The 26,418-nt window shown below is 41.5% G+C and overlaps 1 protein-coding gene across 3 annotated transcripts in view; it reads right to left on the bottom strand.

Annotated features, from left to right (window-relative positions):
• ANK3 (ankyrin 3) overlaps nt 1-26,418 on the bottom strand; it is a 675,546-nt gene that overhangs the window by 133,698 nt on the left and 515,430 nt on the right. For all 3 annotated transcript variants that reach the window (XM_047703614.1, XM_047703616.1, XM_047703615.1), the window contains 9 exons: nt 25,229-25,426; nt 23,290-23,388; nt 20,814-20,912; nt 18,595-18,693; nt 15,682-15,879; nt 14,289-14,387; nt 13,908-14,006; nt 7,950-8,147; nt 2,481-2,579 (listed from right to left, as the gene is read on the bottom strand). In XM_047703614.1, the coding sequence (XP_047559570.1) occupies nt 2,481-2,579; nt 7,950-8,147; nt 13,908-14,006; nt 14,289-14,387; nt 15,682-15,879; nt 18,595-18,693; nt 20,814-20,912; nt 23,290-23,388; nt 25,229-25,426 (1,188 nt within the window). The remainder of the gene's footprint in view (nt 1-2,480; nt 2,580-7,949; nt 8,148-13,907; nt 14,007-14,288; nt 14,388-15,681; nt 15,880-18,594; nt 18,694-20,813; nt 20,913-23,289; nt 23,389-25,228; nt 25,427-26,418) is intronic.

Here is a 26,418-nt window from a genome sequence, read left to right on the forward strand (position 1 = left end):
AAATTAATCTTTTAAAAACCAAAAGGAGTAGCTTTATTTCAGTGGAACCACATTGAATATTAAACCCTGTGGCCAGCAGGACAAGTTAGTCTGATCTGATTCAGCAAAACTCAAATACAGAGTTGGAGGTGTAGAAGGTCAGCAAGCCAGTGGGAAGGCTGGGAAAGCTGTTAGCAGGATTTTCTGGTCTTTTCCCCAAAACAGAGAAGAGCTCTCAATGTTCTCATGATTGCTATGCTTCAATTTAAGCCAATTAATTGGACAGCACCATATATTACAGCTGTCGGATGCTCAGAGATCATCTTCACCAGTAAGAATCTGGAAGTTCATAGAACATAATAAATTCCTTATTCACAAGATTAGAAAGCAAGCCCCCAAAACCCATCTCTTGCCCTTCTGCTCTTCTCAACAAGGGGACAATCACAGCCTCAGTTTTTTGGGTGCTGTGATCTTTGCTGAGACGAGAAAGAAAGAGAAAAGAATTTGTTAAGAGGCCGGTACCTTTCGAAGTGCGTCACTTGTCAAGGGCAGGAAAGGGAACACACTTCATAAATACTACACCAAGGAAAAAAACGATTACTGAACATGACCTGAGGTGGGCTGAGTTAGGAGGAAACGCTGGTAGAGGCCCAAGACTCTTAAGCCCAGGAGCCCTGTGCGCAAGAAGGCTCACAGCACCGTGTCCTGCCTCCCAACATGCCCCAGAGGACCACTGCCATACTTCCTGACTGAATGACGGGGTATGCCTCGGATGTGCAGAGACAGAGGCATACCAAGAAACTTAACCCTGTTTAGGACTCCTAGAATTTTTAATCTATAAAGGGAAAGATAACAAAAAAAAAAGTGTTTAAGTCTTTGTGTGTGTAAATGAAGCAATACAAGGTGAATATATTTACCTTTAATAAAATAAGGAATAAGAAGATAAATCTAAATTCAGTCTGATTCTTTTTTTTTTCTTTTTTTTTTTTTTGGAGAGAGAGCGCATGAGCAAGAGACAGAGAGAGAATCTTAAGGAGGCTCTAGCACAAAGCCTGATGCAGGGCTCAATCCCACAACCCTGAGACCATGCTCTGAGCCAAAATCAAGAGTCAGACACTCAACCAACTGAGCCTCCCAGGTGCCAGTAGTCTGATTCTTTTTTCAGAATTAAAAATGCTTTTATTTTCAAAATGGAAAGGAACAAGAAACTATTCAGCTGTTACCAGGGCCTTTACTGCTAAATACTCAGCTACCTAGGGAAGCAGTCAAGGCTAAGGACAATGAAAAAAAATTTTTTTTTTTTTTAAATGGGGAGGAAATAGAGTGAAGGTACTGCTGAGCATTCTGGCTACAGAGTGAGGCCATGGAGACTTCAAGGGCACAGAAATTCCAGAAAGGGAATTACCTACCCCACTTTGCCCGTTCTACCTAGGGTTGTCCTGGCCAGGGACGATGACACTTGCTTTACCATTTTAACACAGTTTAAAGCACAGAAAGGATCCTGCCTGGTCAGATCTCCTTCAGGCAGCTCCTTCTCAACAGAACACAGTATGGGTGGTGGAGCCACAGCCCCCGAGAGCCAAACAATGAATGTCCCAGGGGTGTCGTCTACTCGGGCTGCTCCCTCTGTGTTTATCCGGTAAGTCCAGTCTGACTTTGATGTCTGAATACCTTCTTACTTGGCAAATTCCTAGTGATACTTCTATATTTGTTAATATCTTCAGTATCAATAACCTCAGAATCGATCCACAGGGTACCCAAGATGTTGCACGCACAGTATTTAATAAGCATTCGTTTTTGTGTCAAAAATAGGACACACAGAAGGAAACGGGAGTTCTGTTTTAGAGTAGATAAAACAAGTTTGCTATGAAGTACCAAAAGAAAATGCTCAGAGAAAAGGGATTAATATGAAGTCTATCTCGGATGAAGACACAAAACATCCATTTTTCTTATCTGAGTTTGAAATTGTGGCATTATAGGATACTGACACGTATTTTTTTTTTTCTTTTTGAAGAGAGCTATTTGTCTGAGAGAGAGATACTCACAACCACACAAGCCATAAGGAATGTAGCAAGTGAATTATAACTTAATAAAACTTACTTTATCCTTTTTTATAGACTATATCCGAAGAAAGTCAAAGGTCACAAATCACTGATAAATTTCTCTGTATGCATTAAGTCAGTCACAAAAGCCAAGAAAGGAACAAGATTTTACACTCTGCCCTTAAAGGACAGATCTGTTGTAACAACATCAATAGTACTAACATGGATGGGTATCTACAGGCAGCTAGGATAAAGAGCCTAGGCCACCAAAGACAAAAGCATCTGGGACGCTGTCACCAGAGACTTCAGTGTCCCTTGCACAGATGCATGTTTGAAATACGATGTATAAGAGATAGGATGGAAAATCTGTCTTCCCCCCAACCTGCCCCTATCAAATTTTCTGTTTCCATATAGGAGTCACTAAGTGACACTTTATAGGAGCACATTCTTTTTGTATACCTTTGTCTGGGCATCCACGTTTGCCCCTTGGTTTACGAGGACTTCGGCCACATTCACTCTATCTTCTTGAGCAGCCAAGTGCAGCGGGGTCAGGCCACTCTGCGAAAGAGTCAAAGTACAGTCATCTTAGAGAGCGGAGTGTGGCACACACAGGCATGTTCGAGCAAGAATTTAGGAGTTCTAGGAGAGGATACCTAGAATTTGCATGCTAAAAAATTCTGCAGGATAAGCTTACATATTAGAATCGGGGCAACACTGTTACCTGCAGGCTTCATGAAAAATTTCACACACCCTCAGAAGTGGAGGGGTGGCCGGAACCTTGTGTCCTCATCACAAACTCAGCAATTATCAAGGTTTTCCTACATTTGCTTCATCCAGCCCTACTTCCTGTTCATTCTTTTCTTTGTGGAAGCATTTGAAGGCAAATCCCAGACATTATACCATTTTCCTACTACATACTTCAGTGTTCATTTTTTAAAACTAGAGTCTTTTTTAAAAAAAATGACATAAAGTGATATAATGTCTGGGATTTGCCTTAAGATACTTCCACAAAGGAAAAAAAAAATTTAAATGAAGAAACAAATGAAAAGCAGAATCAGGCCTGTAAATACAGAAAACCAACTGCTGGTTGCCAGAAGGAAGGGGGATGGAGGGATGGACGACATGGGTGAAGGCGAGGGGGAGGTACAGGCTTCCAGTTATGGAATGAGTAAGTCATGGGGATAGAGCGATGATACTGTCAAAGTGATGTGATGGGACAGAGATGGACAAGTTCACTACACTTTAGTGAACACAGCACAATGGATAAAGTTGTCAAATCACTAAGTTGCACACCTGAAACCAAGGTAAGACTGTATGTCAACTATACTCAAAAAATAAGTAAGTAAATAAGTATTTACCAACCCCATCACCGGAGAGTTTTTTTTGCAAAATTATGCAGGAATTTCAAGACATTATCATTGGTACTGGCATTAACAGAAATTATTAAAAGAAAAATTAGTTATAAATTAAATATGACAAAAATATGTTAACATTATTAGTTTTAAATTAAATATGATAAATTAATATGTGATGATAGCATTTTCTCCATCAAATATTAATACCCAAAGCTTATAAATATGTTGTTGCTGTATGTTGCTTCTGGGTAGGAAATGCAAAAATGAATGCTATCTTGTGAGAATTTCCAGGTCATTTAGATGGCGTATGTGTTTACTGAGACTGAATATTTGAAACCAAGTCTACCACAGAATAAGCAGACTACTTAGCTGTTCCAATGGCCAAGGAAATAATCACCAAGACTATACTCTGTTTTAAAAATCCTCTGTCGCTGTTAAAGTGTCTTTTCATGAATAATACTTAAGAGAAAGAAACTTGGTGTTAGTGCTTCCAGATTGTTTTCTTTCCCCTAATATGAGCACAGAAGTGAATCTCTGCGTCCTGGAGGCCTCTGTCTCCTCCTGTAGCAACCATGTAGGGAGAGCCTCAGGGGTCCTATCTGTCAGAGGACAGGAGTGTATCAGATGCAGCAGCAGCAAGGGCACAGAGCCCTCGAGATGCTGAACGTTATTTAGTCAGGGGCTGATCTAACTGATCCCAGGACTCAGGAAGAATCACTTGCTCTTGACTTATTTATTTATGTATTTATTTATTTATTTATTTGACAGAGAGATCACAAGAAGGCAGAGAGGCAGGCAAAGAGAGAGGAGGAAGCAGGCTCCCTGCTGAGCAGAGAGCCCGATGCGGGGCTCGATCCCAGGACTCTGAGATCATGACCTGACCCGAAGGCAGCGGCTTAACCCACTGAGCCACCCAGGCGCCCCTGCTCTTGACTTTTTAATAATGTTTACAGGATTAGGGAGGAAGCCCACTCAAACTGAAAAAAAAAAAAAAAAAGAAAGAAAGAAAATATGGAAAGGAGGGCTGATACATTCGACTGAAATCCAAGAAAAATAAGCTGGGGCCAAAACTGGTATCACACAAACACTGACATAATCTGAAAGTCATGTCCCCTATTCTACTTCATTGATTTATTAAGTTTTTATTTTACTTCCAGTTAGCTAACACAGTGTTCTATTAGTTTCAGGTGCACAAGATACTGATTCAACACTTCCACACATCAGGTGGTTCTCATCATGACAAGGGTGCTCCTCAATCCCCACCCCGAGTCCCCCCCATCCCTCCACCCCATTCATGTTCTATTTTAGAGGCAACAAATATTTTTAGCCATAATATTTTGTCAAAGTGTCATGGTCACCTATTCTAAGTTAAAGACTTTCCAAAACTTCTGAAGATTCTTTACTGAGTGGTTCTCAGCAAAGTTTGGGGATGTCTTCTGGCACGTGCCCTACTCTCTCGCATCCCCCGGTCTGTGTTCATGCTGCCCCATGAGCCCCCCACTCTATCTGTGGCACGGAGGCACTCACAGCTCTCTGGGCTTCTCTCTCCTTCCTCGCCTCTCAAAGGGCTCATTGTTCCATTTATGTGCATGCCTTCTATGTGCTCACCTCTATTAAGAGCATCATAACCCTGCATTGAAATTCTGTTTTCTTGTCTGTCTTCCTCACACCACTATGAGCTTGTAGAGGCAAAGCTGTACCTTTAATCTTCATGTAACCAGTGTCTAGCATCCAGCCCATACTAGGATTTACTAAATAATTAAATCAGAAGAAAAAGCAATCACCTTTAGGTAAAATAGGATAAATAAAAACTTCTGTTTATCTTCATGATTTCCATTGAGAAGATTTTTAAAAAATAGTGTGATGGTTAAAACAACCCCATGTGACTTCTGAAGCTACCTGCTAACCTTTTATAAGGTTTCAACCATTGCTCATTTGAAAAAATGGCATTTACTTGGAACAAGAGACCACCACCAACTCAGAATATCAACAGGCCTGTTCAATATTCCATTAGTGGGACAAAGGAATGGAGCTACTTGTGGTCTGCAAAATCCAAATGGGAAGGTAGGTAAGAACATCAAAAGCAAAAACAAACCAAATCAAATGCTAACACTTCGTCAGTAATTGGGGTTCATTGGCCTCTTTTCCTTAAAGTGACCAGGAACTGCTGGTGACCAATAATAAGAAAGGAACAAAGTGAAAACAATGAAGTGTTTGGTTCAACATCAATTTTCACAAAAGCTACATCTTTCTTTTAGTATTTATTTTTTAGCAAGGGCATGGAGTCTAGCGTTGAGTGGGAGTTGGGACGGGCAGGTGTTTAAAACTCGGGCAGTTCAGGACAAATTGACAGAGAATTCTCTGAGCTCCTTATTGCATAATGAAGTTCTACTCGTGTTCTGTTTTCACCTCAAGGCTTATTTAATACTTTCTAGAGAACATGGCAACGGAGAAAGGAAGCAAAGATTCACAAATGCCTTCCCATTAGATCATTTCTAGGTGCTGTGGCGTTCTTACACGTTCCTCGAGCACAGTGCGCTCATGGGAAGCTACCTGATCCACTTCTTAAAACTTCCCTGGAAGGATTTCTGCTGATGTTGAGTTTTTTCAGGAAGGTGGCTGACAAGGTGCAGGTTGCCTTGGTTACCCACGTCACGTGGGCCTCAGAATTCCCTCGCTGATGTCCAGTCTCCCAAAGCAAACGCTGAGAAATGCTGAAGTATTTCCAGTCTAAAAATTTCTATGATTCTAAGGCTGGATATACGCTGCAACTAGCTGACTGGAGTGAGTGAGTTATTTATTTATTTATTTATTTATTTAGACTGGAGGATTTTAAGGGGAAAAAAAAGTCACACTGAACTTTGGTATCAAATCTAAACATTTACCTATGAACGAATTCTTAAGGCCTACATTGTCTCTGAGAGAATTAGTGAGCTATAGTATTCTGGGCTCTTAAAATAAACTCAGTGGATGACAGAATGTACTTCAATTGGAGAAGACCAGGTCTTCTATCTCATTAAAACAAGTTGAATTTTGTAGGAGATTATTGTAAGCCTGGTCTCTATGTTAGTATTCCAACACTCGAAACTCAAAAGCTCAAAAAAAAAAAAAAAAATCCTGCTAATGACTATTTGAAATTGTTCTGTGATTCTTATTAGTGAAGAGACATGCTCTGCTAAAAGGAATGTTTAAAAAGAAAGCTATGAAAAATCAAATTGTCACACCAGAGAAATATGAAAAAAGTGTTTGCTCTGCAATGATCACAAAGGATTTTCAAGATACTGAAACTGAAAAAAAGGTTTCCCTGTTCTCTCATGTATGTCTTTTCAGCTACAGGATGTGTTAATTTACAACCTTGGGAATTCAGATTCGTGCAGAATAAGCTTTTCCCCAAACTGTGAGAAGTCCAAAATTAAGACAACTATTCTTTTTCTGCTTAAGAAGAAAGTGCTGAATGTTTTCCCAGTTAATCTTTATGACATCTCTGTGAGGTAAATATTTTGTCTTCATTTACAAGAGGACAAAACTGGAGCTCAGCGAGGTCATATAACTTGTCCAATCAAGTAAGAGTCAGGCTTAGGATTCACACCCAGCAGATTTAAAGCCTTTGTGATTCCAAAACACAGGCCACATACTGGGGGAAAAAATAAGTTACTTTTTATTTGTCATCATAAAACTCTTGCTATCTTGAAACTCTACTCCAATATCTAAGCCATGGTTGTGTCATCACCACTGGTAGAGAAGCTAGGGAGTTTGGATTATCGAGAATTTGGGGGCACTCTTGCAGGCTTTCATGCTATCTGAAGGGAAGACTTAGAAACATCTGTTCTGTATTTTGAGCAGATCTCAGACTTAGGTATTGATAAACAGTTCAGCAAACTCTGTATATGCAATAAGAGGTTGTAGCTTCATTAACATGTCTCTGGCCAATGGTGGGCTGGACTTTTGTTTTGCTTCACAAAATTCTTCACAAAGGTTCAGGATGTCAACTATGAAGGCAGGGGAGTTTGAAAAATTTGGGGAACAGAGGCTTCATGCGTTCCTTGAAATTGCCAATTCACATACAAAGACTAACAACCTTTCTAATCTGTGAATAAAATGGCTAGTCTTAATTTCTGTTAATGAACTCTCTGAAGGAAGCACTATTTCCAGTATCTGTAATCTCTGACTTAAAACCAGGACAGGTAAGGAGCAGGTACCCCCAAAATGTCTGCAGACTAAATCAACAGATGCAATTTATGACTTACTATTTGCTAGGTTCTGGTATGGCAACAATGTTGCTCTTTGAATTAACATTCTAACAAAATTTCATAGAATTCAGAAAAACTTCATGGACTTCACTTTTAGGGCTCTATGTTATTCAATCCCAAGACTTTCCAATTATTGATTTACCATTCTCTTACTGCTTAGCCATATTTTCTCAAAGTTTTTGCTATAATAAATATTTTGGCAAACATCTTTGTGCAATATTATACTTTAAAGATCAATTTGACCTGCATTCTTCATGCTTCTTAGTGACCTTTCTGACAGGTAAAGTTCTGCTGTAGGCTTTGTAGAGAAAAAGGAAGGTTACCTTATTGCTCAGGTTCACGTTAGCATTTCTGCCGAGGAGCAGGGACACCATGTCCACGTGCCCCTCCTGAGCTGCAAGATGGACGGAAGCAATTCCTTGCCGGGTAACCGCATTTGCATCAGCACCATATTCCAGCAGAGTCGTCGCTATGTCCATCTGGTTCTTTTTGGCAGCGATGTGCAGCGGCGTATAACCATTCTATCAACACAAATCACTTGGTCACATGCCCAGGAAAGAGATAAAAATGCGTACAGTGCACTCTCAAATAGTATGCTTCCCTTTCTAGTGATTTTCTTCGATGGTTTAAAAATTTGGAATCCCATAAGCAACCTGATAAATCGAGCTGTGCCATTAAAGTATTGCCCTCATCCCCCACCCACATTCCTAAATCAGGAAATTATACTGCAGACAGTTTAATGCAAGCGAAACAGAGTGCCACTGGTTTTACAAAAGGAATGTAGAGTTCTTTCCTACCATGTTGGTAGGTGCTCAATAATTACTTGCTTTATTTAATTTGATAATGAGAAGAAACCCAAGTAGGAAACAACAAACAGTATGGGCATGTTCAGAGCTGTTATTCTGTCTTTAAAATATCCATAATGGTTATTTGTTGCTAATAACCTAATGTTCATGGTAGTCCAGATGCTATTATCTACTCTCATAACGCTTTTGTTTTATTATTATTTCTTTTTGAGCAGGTTCCCAATGCAGGGCTCAAACTCATGACCCTGAGATCAAGACCTGAGCTGAGATCAAGAGTTGGATGCTTAACCGACTGCACTACCCAAGCACCCTCCTCTCATAGCCCCTTTGATTGCCTCCTTTACGAAACCCTAGTTTCTATGTTATGCTTCAGCTGAACTGGTTTCCCAAATAAGATACGGCTCATGTTTCTGTTTTTTGCCTCCCTCTATCAAGAATGTTTATTCCCCACAAGGTCCTTAGGGCCAGCATTTTCCAGCCGAAGCTTCAGCTCAAGGGTCATATTCTCATGAAGTATTTCACCTCCTCCTTCCCCTTCTACACCCACTGAGCCTGACTGACTCTAATCAAAGTCTTGGAGATATTTAGTGGCGCTCTTTCTTTTTCACACTTGTTTCCTCTTACTAAAACACAAATTTGTTGAGTGCACATATTGTGTCATATCTGTCTTTGAATCTCTATTAATGCCTCATGGTGACTGGTGAATCCTTAGAATGTGAGTCAGACTTACTAGAACTTTCGGAACATTCTGGGATCCTCATCTTGGCTGACCCTTGGTGCTCAAGGTAGTGGCGACCTAAATTTCTTTGGCAAACTGTTAATTAGCTGTGTTTCAGGGTCCTTCAGAGTCCTTTGCTCTGAGAAAGAAAGGTCCCCTGTGCTAGGGAGGGGACCCTGTCCTGCCTTACAGTCATTTAAGAGAAAGGCAAGATTGTATTTTGAGTTGGGCATGACTATATATAAAATATTATAAAATATGCCGGGGCGCCTGGGTGGCTCAGTGGGTTAAGCCGCTGCCTTCGGCTCAGGTCATGATCCCAGGTCCTGGGTTCGAGCCCCGCATCGGGCTTTCTGCTCAGCAGGGAGCCTGCTTCCTCCTCTCTCTCTGCCTGCCTCTCTGCCTACTTGTGATTTCTCTCTGTCAAATAAATAAATAAAATCTTTAAAAAAAATATGCCAATGAAAAGTTAGAATGACTTTTTTATAGAAAAGAAGGTTTAGAGAAAAAAAGATAAATTTGTGGATTTATACTTGGGAAAATGATCCAAATCTAGACAACTATCAGTCGTACTCTTTCCAAGCAATACAGATGGGTCAGAATCAATACAGAGGACACTGGGGGCTGCTGAACCACTCACAGTCTAGCCTACTGCAATCAACCCTCACATTTTAAGTCACTAACATGTCCTAGGAGGACAGTGTTTCTTACTTGACAGACGCTCTTCTTCTAATCAATTGTAGAGGATTTAAGCTGTTGGATATCAACCCATGTGAGTGGAAATGCTGTTTCCAGACTCTTCTGAAACCACCCTCTGCCAAATGGGATGGGCCAGGGTAGAAGATTTTATATCCCTATTTTTAGTTTGGACTTAGTGCCATCTGGAAACCCCAGCTGACCTGGGAAGCATTTGTCCCTCTGCACAGACACACCCTAAAGAAATTGTCTTCAGAGCCAAATGAAGAGCTTTGGACTGAGCCCAACTCTACAGCGAGTGACAGGAGAGGGAGGTCTGTTTCCCTCCCATCCCCACCCTTGCATAAAAGACAAAATTCACAAAACTGCTAAAATAGGACATCTGATTAGTCAATATGGCTGGCTAAACAGAGTGGTGACAGCAAGATAGTCTGAGTTTAGCTTCTTACTGAGCACCTTATTTCTATTTGCTTTTGCATGGACATAACCTTCACATTAGCCACTTTTCAAAAATTGAAGGCAGGTCAGTGTCCTCTGAGAGGTGATAATCATCTTGATTACTTTTAATTCCACCCCAAAATCCTAGGCCCTAAAGAACACTAATCAAGGGAAGCTCTGGCATTTCTGTAATGCATGCTGATTTCAGACAAGCTATTCATTACTACTGAGGGTTTTATTCTGAGCGCCATACCTGAGCTACAAAGTAAAGGGGAAACAACTGGTGGTATTATTTTAGAAGGGGACGTTCATCTCAGAAAGACTTAAAATGTGTTTCAAATAATAAACAAATAGTTCACCTTGAGAGCTATAAGAAATTTTCTAAATTTCCTAAGTGCTTTCTAATTTCTGGAAAGCCAAATGATTCTTACCTGTCACGCTAAAGGGGACAGATACATTTATCAGAAAATAAATAAAATAGAGATCCAACTACAGAATCATCATAGATATTTTTTCCTCTTGATGTAGAGGATAAAATGCTTGCCAAGTGTGCTTTTGTATTTCAAGATGAAAACAAAAGGAAATGTAATTTTAAATGACCCAAAGTAATATATTTATATGATGCTTCATATTTTTTCTAAGAATTTTTACCATCTCTACAGTTCCACATCAATAGATACATCACACATTTTACGGAAGAGAAATATGACAGATAACAAGCTATGGCTCACTATCTCTTCCACAGGTGCCCAGGTTATGCCTGAATTCACGCCAATCCTCCTTCTAGTGCAGGGTCCTGCCTCAGGAAATAGATCCGGCTAAAATGGATTACACAAGCTGATCTCCTTTTCCAGCACCTTTCTACCTCTCCCATTACAAGATCACACAGTGTTTCTAAACTTGTGTGTGTAAGAAAATATGTTGGCAACTCTACAAAAGAGAAGAAAAGGCAAGAAAATGTCACATACCCTAAGGACCAAGCACATGAATGGAGGTAGAGTTCACACTGCAGTCACTACTGTCAGACCCTCAGTCTCAAATCAGGCCTTACTGAGACTTTGTTCCTCCTTCTGCACCTCTGCCAGATTCAGAAATGCTAAAGCTTCCCTGGGGTATGGGGAGATATTTGTTGACCCTATATCATTCTCCCTCCTTCCTTAACAAAAGCACCTTGGCACCATGCTGAGCTGAAAAACTACATTTCCCAGCTTCCCTTGCAGGAAGAGGCGGCCAATGGGAGGTAAGGAGAAAGGGCTGGCTGGAGCTTCTGAGAATGCCCTGTAGTCCCACTTTCTTTCCAGTTTATGGCTTAAAAGAGGGCCTGGCAATCTAGGCAACAACAATCTCTCAAAGGAAAGTCGAAAAAAAAAAGAAAAAGAAAAAATCACCTGGAACTTTCCTTAAGACTCTGGAAACACAGAACCAATGTCAACAACTGCCCAACTTCAGACTGCTGAGAAAAATAGAGCCACATCCATTTAAACCAGTATCTTCCAGTCGATGAAGCCAAACCCTACGTGATAGAACAGGCTTCGCTCAGGCTCAACGCCCAGAAGAAGCTCCTGACAGGGCTCGCTGCTGAGGAAAGTGGGTGGACACAGGGCAGAGCTCCGCCTAAAGCTAAAGGGCTGTTACAGCTCTTTGCCGCTCTCTTTTAAAGATGTTCTGCAGACGTGCAAACATGGAGGCTTGTTTGGCAAATACAAAGCAGGAGCCCGATGGCAAATATACCAACTACTGACCTATTTCAGAGTTATTCGTGGACTGAAAGACAGAATGGATGGATGGAAGGGTGGACTGCACACATTTTGCTTCAGGTACTACTTTATGAATCTTGTCAATCCTAAACTGCCCGGCACAAGTGGTGTCAAAGTTATGGCTCTCACGTGAGCACTGAATTGTTTGCTTGTTAACTATAGTCGGATTGACCACCAAGAACATGTTTGTTTTTTTAAAATAATATAATAAAAGTGGTCCGGGTTCAGAAGCATATTAAAATATATTAAAATAGAATAATCATTAAATTACACTGTAATTTTTTTCATTTTTTACATTGGGATAAAACATGCATTACATAAAACCTACCACTGTCACCATTTTTAAGTGCACAGTGATTGGCATTAAGTTTATTTCACATGGTTTTCCAAGCATTACCACCGTTCGTCTTCAGACTGAAATGCTATCCATTAAATACCAACTCCCCGTTTCTTCTTCCCTTCAGTCCCCGGCAACCAACATTCTACTTTCTGTCTCTACATGACTGAAATCAGACAATACTTGTCCTTTTGCGTGACTGGTTTATTTTACTCAGTATCGTGTCTTTGAGGCTCATTCATGCTGCAGCCTGGGTCAGAATTTCCTTCCTTCTTAAGGCTGAATAATAGTCCACTGTATGTATACACCACATTTTATTTACCCATTCATTCTTCAATGGATAATTCCATTCCTTTTGGCTCTTGGGAATAATGCTATTCTTTCTTTTTTTTTTGAAGATTAAGTCTTTACCAGAAGTCAAGGCATGGCTTTATGATGGGGAAAAATGTTTTGTCAGGATCAGAAACTATGGGGGGAAGCCACATTTAGATGAAAAGCAAATTTAGGGGTATGATTCTGAATTCTAGACCTTACCGGGTCCAATTCTGGAGAGGATGGGACAGGAGATCATTAAGACCTATCGGTGAAGAGTTTCTGAGGAGAAATATCTGTCAAAGTTAATCTACTCCCTAAAAGAAGGTACCTAAAAACCTTCTCTTTTATTAAAGTCTCCAAAGCATTCTGGAACAGCCCCATTCAGATTGGATCACAACCCATTTGATTGAAACACTAAGGTTAAAGGAGGGCCCTAAAGATGCCCCAAAATGTCAGAGTCAAAAAACCCCCAAAACATAAAAAGCTTAAAAATGCTGAAAGTTCCTTCAACAGCAGCATTTAGGGAAAGCACTGGGCAGCATTATATAGCGGCATCATTCCAGTCTTCTCAGATCACAGCCGTCTGCTCGACAACAGAGAGCCTATTAAACCAACAGCCCTCGATTAACCTATCTTTAAGTAAACTCTTCTTCACGATTTGCCTCCCAAATCAGCATGTCTGGCTAATAAGAAAGCCACACGCCCTACAGAGCTCTTTTCTGAGAAATGTAGGTTGTCTACTAGTCAAAAATGTTCTAACAAGAGGAATAAAGATTCCCCTTAGGAATAATAAAAATAGATAAATAAAACCCCAACCTATTTTATTAAACAGAAATAAACAACTCGGAGGCAATGTTTCACGGCCAGGAAAATATAAGGCGTATTTTTATAACTTTGACGACTCAAACTTTCTTATTCCCTCAGGCCGTGCTGATGTTTTTAATCTGACTGAAGAGTACCTCAACTTCTTTTCCTCCACAGGCTCCAGATTATCCTGGATTTTTAAGGAAAATCAACCAGCAAGTGAGTATTTATTGAGCATCTACCACATTACTGACCAAATAGCTGAAGGCACAGAGTTCTGGAGGCCCTTCTATGCCTGTGACTTTTCCGTGATGTCTAAGGTGGAGGGTGCCCCATGAGCAGCAAAAGGGATGGACAGAGGCCGGCGGACGCCGCCCGCCAGCCTGTCCAGGCAGGCCAATCCCAGGTACCTTTGCGGCCGCATGAGGTGAGGCTCCTTGGTCCAAAAGCAGGAGGGCCACTTTCTGATTATCGTAATGTGCAGCCACATGCAGTGGAGTTAGCCCGCTCTGAAAACACGTGCAGAAACAACAACCACGGTCAAAAGTGTCTTAACACCAGAAGCCTAGATGTGGGAGATGGGATTAGTCTGGGTTCAACACAGAGTGCAATTTACATTCCAGATTCCACAACGCTTGGACCCCAGCATTCACCTTCCTATGTCCAAAGGGCTCTTCATCCTATGAGACTTAATTAACTCTGGACTAGTCATAATTTGGGTGGCTGTTGGTGAAGGAGCAAAGGCTGGTTTGGTTACCCTGGAAGTGGCCTGAGGTCAGTTGGCTCCATACCTTCCCAGCAGCGTCTGGAGAGGCACTTTTCTGTAGCAGGAGATTGGCTACTTCCAGCTTCCCATACTTTGCTGCCACATGAAGGGGAGTAAATCCTTTCTGAAAGAAGAGCCATAAAAAAAATGAACAACAGAAATGACACAAAGGCGTTGCTTTCCTGGAACCAATAAATGATTCTAACAATGAAGCACAGTTAAGCCTGCATTGACAGACCCACTCAGGACGATGACAGACCGAGTCCCTTTATCAACAAGGAGGATCAGGATTTTGCATCTTCCTAACTCTGTTGACTGAGCCACCACATGCCACTAACTCTGGGACTTCTTAGGCATCTGACCAGGACGATGGTGGAGAGCTGGGTCTGGGGTGTACTCCTGCTGTGTTTTAGGGTTTCACACTTTGGGAAGAATAGGTTACTGGGTCCCAGGCCCAGTTTGGATTTGGGGGGCTTGGGAAAATCCAGGACAAGTCTGGACCTCACATCACCAGGCTGGAGCCTTTTACGTCCGCTTCTCTAAGTCCTGCGTGTATACACATTGTCTTTTGCTATGCCTCAGTCCTCAGGAGTCAGAGATTCTTGAATCTTAGCTACCACAGGTGGACTGAGTAACAACACATGGTTCCAGCCCAGGAAATCTGCCAGAGTTGGGTACTGAGAGTTGAGTAGCTGCTCTTGCTTGCTACCTGCTCCCACAAGGATCTGGAGATCCACCAGTCCGTCAGCATGCGCTGCTATGGAGGGTCCCAAGCATGAGTCAGAGACTGGAGGGTCATCAGCACATCTGACCTCATGAGACTAAAGCCAACTAGAGCCAACAGGCAGCTGGCACAGTGGAAGGGCTGGGGCACTCAAAACCTAATCCCCACTCACTCTGTTTCACATATTAAATGAGATCCAGAAACTGTGCATCTCAGCTCTACTGAGGAGCCTAAAGAATTACAGGGGGTATAGTTGGAGGCAGTCATCGTTTATTCAGATAGTTTTCCAAGGGTTGCCGATTACTAATCGGCTTGTGTATGGATCACACTTCTCTGCATCCAAACAGGAGAGTGAAACACCCATTTCTAGCTTTCTCAGACATGCCACAGGCCAATTCATCTATCAGACTCGCTAGGTTTACATAGCACTACCAAAACGTGAGCTCTAAATTTTGCAACCTGCATCCGCAGAGCGACTGAGTGATAGGTTATTGCTTGAAGGCATCAGAGTGGAGATTTTAAACATCAGACCATTAATCACACAAGACAAAAACAACAAAAGAGTAACAACAAACAAAAATGAAAGAAAGAGAAATCCACCTCCTGATCTGAAAGTGGTTTGGACACGTGGCCTCAGTTGTAAGGAGGATGGCTTTTGGGAGACACAGCAGGATTCCAAGACTCACTTTCCTACCTTTGTTGTTATAGAGAGAGATGCGCCATGATCCAGAAGGAATGCAGCTACATCCTCGTGTCCCTCCCGGGCCGAGAGGTGGAGTGGGGTGTACCCAGAAGTCGTGGCTGCATTTGGAGATGCTCCTTGCTGTAAGAGCTGTTGTACAATATCTGCCTTCCCCAGTCGGGCAGAAATGTGCAATGGGGTTTGGTCATCCTTAAGTGCAAGGCAGAAAAAACAAGGCTGATTAGTTGAGAAAACAACGGTGACATTGTGGATCATTCAGAAAACTTTGCTTGGTATCAGAGGCTACTTTCAATGCCTTTCGAGTAACCTATTAGTCTGAAAAGTGTGAGAAGCAGTTCTGTCTGTAAATTAACCCACTACCACCTGCCACACTTTACCAAAATTTTAACCTCCAATGGTTCCTTTTTTGGGAGAGAAGGGAATGAATCCTAGTAAAACTCAAATAACTGAGAAGGTATTTTGCCTCTGCCAGCTGTTAGGTCCTCAAATGGAGTAAATTCTTGTATTGACTTGTATTTGTCATAGTCAAAAGCAGAGGGGGTGGGGTGGGGAGCACAGGGTTGTGCAGGTAGATCTGCACAAAGGCTCCCAGCCAAGGGGGCTGAAAGCCAGCCCACCCTCTGTTTGTCAAGTGGTACATTCAGGGCATGGGCAGGATCCGCCTCCAGTAGAAGGGCCCCTTATTACAATTCACCCCGAGGCATGAGGCACCAAATCTTGTACCCTTAGGGTCTTATCCCCAAGGGGGAGAGGCATCTTTTTTTAGTTTGCCCAACGATGCCCTGTGGGGGCCATCGTTTTTCCACTGGCCATCCCAATGGCCATCTCATTTCCAAAAGGAAATCCCATACCTGAATGGGAAAAAAGTTCAGGTAAGTGCTTCCTGTAGGGAAGGTGTACAGAAGAGGTTGGAGCACAGGAGATGTCTTTGAAGAGAAAAGTAGGATGAGAGTCAAGGCCAAAGCAAGAGAGTCTATGTAAGAAGTATAAGAGGAACTGGGGCACCACAGGAAGAAGAGTACTGAAACCAGAACAAGATAATTGCTGCAGAAAGATCTCCCATAATTCTCCTTTGGCCACCACCACCACTGCACATTTGCTGAGCATCTACATGTCACAGGCTCTGTGCTAAGTACTCCACCTACATTCATTCATTCGTCATCACACCAATCTTATCACCAGCAACTATCAGGATTCTCAGTTTCTATATGAAGAAACTAGGAAAAGAAATGTGCCATGGAGATGTTAATTCATTGCCCAACATTACAGAGCTGGGAAGTGGTGGATCAAGATTCAAACCCAGGCAGTCTGGCTGAGGAAGTCAGGTTCTTAATCATGATACATACTGCCTCCTTAATGAAATCATCATCACTATGAATTCTGTCCTCCATTTCAGCTTGTTAACCATTCCCTGGGTACAATGCTTAGTATGGAGCCAACAACACTCAGAAAATGTGAGGTTTCTTGTAATCCGTGATAGAGTACAGCCTTTCCTATCCATGGCTCTTTATTGATGAAGCAGATTTAACCTATCTCTTTAGATCAGGGCTGAGAAACTACAACCCAGGGGCCAGATCCAGTTGCTGCCTGTGTTTGTAAATAAAGTTTTATTGGAAACAAACATGCCCATCTACTTATGTAGTATTGCCTATGGCTGCTTTTTGCTCTAGAATGCCAAAGCTGAGCAGCTGTGGCTGAGATGGTGCATCTGGCAAAGCCTAAAATATTTACTCTCGTCCCTTTAACAGAAAAGGTCTCCAGATCCTCTGTAAAATGCACCAAGTGGCACCACAGTCTATTGGACACTCAGAGTGTGTGTCTGCTGCTCAGAACGTTACAACCTTTGTGCTCATCTGCAGATTTCATGCTTATGATGATCTAGTTGTGTTTGTTCGCACACTAGTATGTTTGTACTAGTCACTTTACTACTTTGTGCTATATTTGCACTAATTACTTTAATTATACAATCACACAATATGTTAGCAGGTAAAATATGAGTATGAAAGAGAAGACTCAATTTTTCCCTAAGAATACTAAGTTGAAAGCTTGGAGAGTGTTGAAAGAAGTTGAGAAAAACAACTGTGGTCAAATTAGATGCAGGTGAGATAGCTAAATACATTGGGAGAATATTATAAAAGTCTAGAAATATTCTGCATACAAACTGCTTCATACATGTCTTGGTCCTCTCTCTACCTAACCTGAAACTAGAAACTGTAGACAGTGCAAATAAATGGCAAATAAATGTACATTTATATATGAAGGTTAAATTAAGCAGTTAAAGAATCTTATGTCTTTATTTATAATTCCTGACCTGAATTGCCATCTTGATAACCAGACCAACTGACAGGTAGTGGGTGACAGGTCAATGGGTTTCTTTTGGAAATTAAACACCAGGCAGAGAATGAAGTACTCAAACTCAAACTGAAACCATTCCAATTCAAGTCTCAAGTCTCTTCATGGCTTCACAAATTGTGAAGAAAAAGTAAAAACTTCCTTTTTCCTTTTATGGCTGTGACCAGTGACATAGAAGTTAACCAAAAGAGTTCAGTCATGCTTCCGAACTGTGCTTGTTCTAGAAGTTTTGAGCCTAAGTCCTTCTCTATGGAGTGTGAAAAACTCTGGACCAAGTCTCGGTTTGGTTCCAAATCTGCTAAGGGCTAACAATATGCCAAGGACATAGAGTTCTTTCCGGCACAAAGTTCTTCTTCCATTTAATTTTGTCAAATAATTGAATGGACAAATGTGTTGGGATTTTTTTTTTTTTTTACAATATCACATGGATAGAACTTTTGTCATTACTTTATGAAAGTATTCCTGGAAGAGAGCATGCATGTGTTTAAAGGTTGTAATAAAATCAGGGTTTTTTTTCCTTCAATAGCACATGCTTTCATGGGTTGCACGTACCTTGGCTTTAGCTTCTACCTGAGCTCCGTCTTGCACCAGATACCTCACGACTTCAGCTTGACCAGATCGAGCTGCCATGTGCAACGCTGTTTCTCCTCTCTGGGGAACAGGAGCCAAAGGTAATTAACTACAGCTCTGGAGGAGGGTGGCATATTTTATTTGCATAAAGCTTACGATGGAGGGTTTTTTCTTTTCTTCTTCTTTTTTTTTTTTTTTTTTTTTTTGGTAAAAAATAGTCCCAAGCACTTCCTTATTGAAAATGAGGAAGGACAGGAAATTGAATACTCAAGAAGTTCATATCCACCTGATTCATGATGGAAGGGCTGGTGTAACACTGGGGAGCCCAGTCTCTGGCAGTATCAGAAGTGTTGCTCCGTGTGGACCCCAGAGGGCTTGACAGGTGAATGCTCACCAGAGCCAAGCAGGAGAGGAAATGAGCGAAGGCAGCAGCCAGGGACTGCTCCACGACAGAGCGCCCCACCCCCCCACCCACGGTGGGTGTGTGTGTGGGGGGGGGTGGCACTGCTGCCTGACACGCAGAAGGCTTTGGTAGCCAGTAGCCGAGTAGGATGCCAGCCCTGGCAGGGTACACCTTCCTCTTTTTCAAAAGCAGTGGCAGTTTGGATATTTGCATATACTTCTTAAGCCTGGTCCCCCAAATCAGAATTGTACCCAGAACAAAACAAAAACCCAAATCTGCAAGGGCAACACAGACACACCTGAGGGTCTGACTCGGTTGCAGGCAGTTGGCCTGCTTTCTCTGCTTTACCTCACCACACCAATATCCTAGTTTGCACATTATCCCACGGGCCCCTTTTCCTTGTCACTGGACTCCTCCAACCCAACCATTCCCCCATTTTCACCAAAAGAACTGAATCCAGATCATCTGTTCATTTATTAATTTTTTTTAAGATTTTTTCATTTATTTATTTGACAGACAGAGATCACAAGTAGACAGAGAGGCAGGCAGAGAGAGGAAGGGAAGGAGGCTCCCCGCCGAGCAGAGAGCCTGATGCGGGGCTCCATCCCAGGACCCTGGGATCATGTTCTGAGCTGAAGGCAGAGGCTTTAACCCACTGAGCCACCCAGGTGCCCCAAACAATGAAAATATTTTAAAAAAATGGATAGACAGAAACAAATAGTCACAGAAATCAAAGGATTCTCTCACACCATGGGCACCCACCCACAAATTCCTTTTCTAAATCAAGCCTTGCATTACTTGCGTTACAGGATAGCCACCTCCCTAGATATACAAAGACACATTCACGTGTAACTTGTTACTGTGTTTACTGGAAAAGCATCTGGGATAGAGTTTACTGTATTATCCAGGGTCTTCTTACTGAAGGGAAATCTTTTCTCTCTGGCATTAGTTACAGAAAAGATTACCTGTCAGCTGAGAAGCTGGTCTGTATCTTGTGCATGTGCTGATTTGGGCTCCGGAAAACAGAGCCTTACTGGAAGCCCACCGTCATGGGGAGTGTGTGGACCTTTTGGCTGGCCCTTTCTGTGCCAGCGTGTGGTTTATTTGATTGTTAATGCTGTGGTGCTCATGAGTCCAAGCAGGTTCTTAGGCTTGTGGTCTGTTATGCTAATAATACTATGACGTCTAACTTAAAGTCCTGTAAGATAATGTTAAATGCCACACGCAGACCTAGGCTGAGAAATCACCTCTCCGATACTTACTCTGAAATGAGTCTCGTGGTTCTGCAGAGCAATGATTAGTGTGGAAAAGCAATACCATCCAATGATCTATGAACATGGATTTGCTGTAACCATGGCTTTGCTATAACATGGTCAAGCACAAAATCATTTTGAATTTGAATTTACTTGCAATTACGATAATGGTGATTCGAGGTTCTTCCTCAACATGAAACACTTACTAAATGCTTCTATTGTTAAAAAAAAAAAAAAATCTTCCCCTCTACCAAAGTTATTTTTTAGAGTATAATATCCAATAGTAACATATCTGTAAGGTCAATACACACAACCGTAAGTCCTAATGTTTTACAATCAGCTAGCAATTGAACAGATCTTGCCTTCGAAGTAAAGGAAAGCACAGGTATTCTTAAATTTTGTCTTTTAAGCAGCAAATAGTAATTAGTAAATAGTAATTAAGTTAGTAATTAACCTATTATAATAAAAAATAAGTAAATAAGAACAACCTTCACCAGTTTCTGAAATACTCATAATTGGACCTTCTTTCTTAGAAGGATACTTACCACATTGGTGGTGTTTGGAGAGGCTCCATGATGCATTAGTTGTGATACGATATTTACATGCCCCATGAAGGCAGCAACATGGATTGGGGTAAGGCCCGACTAGGAAGAAAAGAGGGAAATGCTGGTTTGTGATCTTATCATAAAAAGGTTTTGTCTGCCTGCCTCCCTGCCTGCCCTCCACCCACCCACCTTAATATAACCACTTGAGTGATCAGATCAAAGACACCAGGGCCCTGCCTATTATTGGCATAGATTCAGATTCAATAAGATAAATGCATCAGGACATGATCATCATTTCCTTAAAGCAGGTTCGGTGATTATGAAAGACCTATGTCATATCCACTAAAGAAGAAAAAATTCATATATTTTATAAAGATCAATGAGAAAAAATTAGAGAAAAATGACTTAAAGTTTTTTTCCCCTTTGCTACCAAACCTTCTTTATCCATATAACTGTGTGTGTGTGTGTGTGTGTGTGTGTGTGTGTGTCTAAGGGGGGTACTTAATGCCAACCTTCTAATAAATGAGCAAATCAGCATTACATCTTTAATCAATTGTTTAATTTTATGAATATTATAAATTAAGGTGACATAATTAAGGCAAATAATACAAAGGTCACTAGACTAGACTTTAAATGTTTTTTTTTTGTCTCTAATCCTACACACACAAACACACAGCCGTAACACTTGTGCTTTGTATGTGAAATGATGCCACTTATAATTTTTTAGAATTTCATTCCACTTGCAACATGAACATCATCATTTGGTAAAAATACTTAACATGCCTAGAAAAAGCTTTTTCTTTTTTTTTTTTTAAAGAGAGTGAGAAGGAGATACCAATCTCAAGAGAAATTTGAGAAATGTCAAAAAAATATGGGAAAGGAACTCTGCCTAATAATAGTGAGGTAAAAGGTAGAAGAGAAAGAATTCTGGTTGCTCCACCTTCAGATAGTGGCAACCGAGGGAACCAGGGAAAAGCTCTGTGTTGTAATTTGGCACTTTTCTCCATCAGCAGGGGGAGTCCTTAGAACACGTGCAGGGCCAAGCCCTCATCTCCGTCTGGCTGCCTTTGGGAGCTCTGAGGGAGTACAGGACTGGCAACAGCCCCTTCTCAGACGTTGACATCTCTGGATATTTATTCAAACATCAGTCAAAAAAATTTGATCGCAGAGCCCACTCTGACTTTAAAAACGGTTGCTGCGCACTGAGAATAAGCTTTTAAAATCACAAGTGCCATAATAAAGCCGTAAGAGTGAAGAAAGAATAAAGCAGTAGTAATATTTTCAACCATTTAATCATTTTAAAATTGTGTCACAAATCAAGGCAAATATTTCATTTGCAGATAAGAAACTCAGGCAAAGTAACAGTCACTAAGCTAGATCTCAAACTTCCTATTTGCTTCCAATGCTACAGTCTTTACTGATGCATTCAACAAACCTTTACTGAATGGCCTACACTGTGTTGCTGGCATCTACAGACCAGTGGGGCTCAGCCTGTGCCCATGGAGTCTGGACTCTCTGGGGGCGGGAGAACAGCTAGGTCATACGTGCCTTGATGGGAAGAGGCAGTCTGCAGGGGAGCTCCTACACTAGGCCAGGGGTGAGGGATTTCCTGGGGAAGGTGGCCCCCGATCCTGTCCTGGCGGGTGTGTAGGATTAGCCGAGCAAAGCAGGGGTGACACATGCAGGGTGCAGAGATAGGGAGGTGAGTGAAAGGGTGTCCAGTCTGGGGAAGTATCATGGCTGGCATCTAGGGAGACCAGAGTGCTGGGGGTGGAGTAGCGAAGGAGAGTCCAGAGGGGCCAGGGGAGGACGAGCCTGGTTTGCTGTCTTGCAGGCTCAGCACTGGTCCTGGTGGAACACTCCTCTGAGTTCCATGTCAGTTTGTACAAAAGAAACCTAGAGCTAGTCCTTTATTAACTTCAGCAACTCTGTGTGTCGTTCATTCTGAATTTTGAGGGAGAGAAGTGTTCAGTTTATAAACACCCAGAGGTTCGAGTATACAGAGTTTCTCCACCTTGGCAAAGTTGACATTACGCACCAGATAATTCTTTGTTGTAGAAGGCTGGCCTGTATACACTGTCAACTATTCATTGGCATCTGGCTTCTAGTAGTACCATGTGACTGTCACCATTGAAAATACCTCCAGACGTTATCAGCTGCCCCCTGGGGGGCAAAATCGCCCCCACTGAGAAGCGCTGCATGACAGGATTTCATGAAAATTAAACGCTTTCGTTGATGGTACCACTCACCCCTGAGCATGAAGCATATGTTTTGGATAATGTGTTTGCACCCACCCCCCAGACTCCTGTCTGTTCTCCTCCGGACTGGCAGCCCCTTGGGCGAAGGGTCTACACAGTCATCGGTGGCAATCACACACACAGCACAACTAGGTGCTCGCTGAGGATGGCTCTGGGACTCCAGCTGTGAAGGTATACTCTGGTGACCCGGCGAAGGCTAGACATCCTACTCGCCTCACCTCGGTTACGGCTTGGATCGATGCACCGTGTTTCAGAAGGAGTTCCATGACTTTAATTCGATTCTTCTTGCAGGCAATATGAAGAGGAGTGAAGCCGTTCTGAAAGGGACAAAGACACAGAAGTACATGACCACATTCCGTGGAGATACAATTCCTCCGAGTATGGTAAAATGTTTGCAAAATGATGTTCTGTAAGGATTTGGAAGTAAATGACGTGATGAGGGGTTAAACAGAACGCGGATTCTTCTCTGGAAGCGTAGGCAATCTAGCTGCTCCTAGAAATCCACAGTGCTCTGCTGATCACGAACAGGAAGTGAATTTTTGTCACAGCCTCTTGGTGGCTGAGGCAAAATGGCCATGCGCTTTTTTAGATTATTTTATTTTGGAATTCACTCTTCCAAATAATATGTCCCTCCCTCCTCCATCTCATTTCAAATACAGACTAAAAACAGCTGGACCCAAACATTTGTCCTCACAGCCCAAACTCTGCCAATGCCATTCAGCATTCTCTGTTGAATTTTAGGACAACTACAAGACTGGTTCTAGAATGTTTTAGTCCCTTCCAGTTTTAAGGTTCAAATAGGTGTTTACTCCAAGGAAGCAGGAAACAACCCAACATTATTTGGATCACTTGGTTTCACATTTAATCTAATAAAGGAGTCTGTTTTTTCACAAATTAGCTCCAAATCATACCGCTTGATCATTGGGACCACAGAGCATTTTTCAGTCGCCATAGAGAACTATAAAGTATCAGGGTCCACTCTAAAAGCTTACGTCCAAGTCACCATAGGCGTTTCCTATGAGACCATTTTCCTTCTGAGACCGTTTACCTGGCCATAGTCCATCCCAGGATGACTGGCTCTAACCTCCACATATTGTGAAATCTTCCAAGTCAGTGGAAAATGAGAGTGAATGTCCACACCCTGTTTTAAGGCTTTTTTTTTTCTCTTGTATGGAAAAATGAGTCATGACTGCTAATTTCTTTTCCTCCCTTCTCAGAATTCAAAGATATGCTTGATATACTGGGCAAGTCAACAGCTTTTGAAATACTGTTTCAGTAAAAGCTTTTAGTGACAATGACAGGCTGGGGTCAGAGTGTTCCTCAGTCCTCATGTTTCCTGCCCCCAGAGAAGCAGAGGCACTGGGGGTCCATTGGGACAGGGAGACAATACCAGTTGGAAAGGAACAGCGACCCTTTCTAAATCGGTTGATCAGATGACAGCCTTTACCTTAAAATTGCTAGTCAATTTACATGTCTTCCCTAGCATTTGGTGACTGATTTTTTCCTAAACACGGGTGCTTATTCTGAACTAAATTTAAACAGCTTACCAAATTGGGATTATTTATTTTTCCAAAGACAAAAACCCTATCTCATCAAGAAAATCAAATTATAATACAACTAGGGGTTAAAATATTAGATCACTTTAGGAGTTAAGACTACAAATGAGACCAAATTTTCATTTTTATCAATAGGAAAAGGAGATGACTGGCCATATGTTAGCTTACATGGTAAACATAACACAAAATTTTAGCTCACAAATTCCTAGACCACTGATGTGTAAGAGAAAGTTTTTTGACCACTTTTCCTCATGTTTTTAGATCTTGGAAAAAAGTTTTTAATTCATATAATTATAACTATACCCTCAGTGAGATAAGTGTGATCACCTCAGTCTTTTTTACACCTACAGTCTTTGGGTCTTACTTATGTAAGAGATTCACCAGTGCGACCATAAAGAGGTTAATGATTTAGCCCCATCAGCCTTGTTCACATCAGAAATAGGCTGTTTCTTTAAAGGATATTTGGGAAAAGTTAAGGGGAAGTACACTTTACTTAACTAGACCTTCTATTTTTACCTCCTCAAAGTAATCTCTTCTCATGCGGAGGTCGCACGTTGTCAGCAAGACAACACAGACTGGAGCTGTTGGCTTAGCCACTCACCAGGGCTTTGGCATTGGGGTTCGCTTTCTTGTCCAGGAGGACCTTCGCGACTTTGTAATGCCCGCAGTGGGCAGCCACGTGGAGGGCAGTCAGGTAGTCATTGGTGACGTCATCCACGGGCACATTATGCTGGAGGAGAAGCTGGACGCAGTTCAAGTGATCCCCTTGTGTGGCCATGTGCAATGGAGACAATCCATTCTGGAACACATAAGAAAATCAGAGTTTATTGTTTTACCTTTTAAATACAAATGTCCCGAACATAAAATACAGCACAAATATGAGAAGATGAAAACCTAGTTTTTCACACAGAAATACCTTTTCTTTTTTAAAAGCCTTTTTAAAAAGATTATCTAAATTCCAAGTAGTTAACATGTCATATTACTTTTAATTTTAAGTAAACTCTATACGACACACGAGATCAAAGATCAAAGTCACATGTTCTACCAACTGAGCCAGCCAGGCACCCTCTTTTTAAAAGGTCTTGATGATTGTTTTGAACTATAGCTACTTTTAAACCTAGTCCTCTCACTTCTTTTATCAGCTGAAAACAAATTTTTCAAGATGATTTATTTTCTGGTCTTAAAAATGGCGTGAATTGGGGTGCCTGGGTGGCTCAGTCAGTTAAACATTCAACTCTTGATCTCAACTCAGGTCTTGATCTTGGGGCTGTGAGTTCAAGGCCCGTGGTGGGCTCCACACTGGACATGGAGCCTAATTTTTAAAAACATGTGAATTGCACTAACGTCCATTATTTATCTTATTCCCAGTGAACTAAAATTCTTTCTTTTTTCTTTTCCTTTTTTTTTTTTTTTAAGATTTTAAGTAATCTCCATTCCCAAATAGGCCTTGAAGCCACAATCCTGAGATCAAAAGCTGTATGCTCCATGGACTAAGCCAGCCAGGCATCCCTGAAATTCTTAATATTTAAGAGTGAGAAGGATTTAAAAACATTTTTTTAAAAAGCAAAAGTAGATTGGAATTCATTACACTGGCTTTTTTTTTTCCTTACAAGTTACTAACACTTGATATTTATATATTGATTTGATTAATAAAAAAAGATCTGACTAAAATAACACATTTCATTTCCTATCAATGTAGAAAGGAAATTTTTCCTCTTCCATCAGTCTGGTGCCCCCCTGTGTCTGTGATGAGGAAAGGCAAGGCAATGACCAACTCATCAACTAACACCT

This window comes from Lutra lutra, chromosome 14, assembly GCF_902655055.1.
Source record: "Lutra lutra chromosome 14, mLutLut1.2, whole genome shotgun sequence".
In the NCBI taxonomy this organism is placed as follows: Eukaryota; Metazoa; Chordata; class Mammalia; order Carnivora; family Mustelidae; genus Lutra; species Lutra lutra.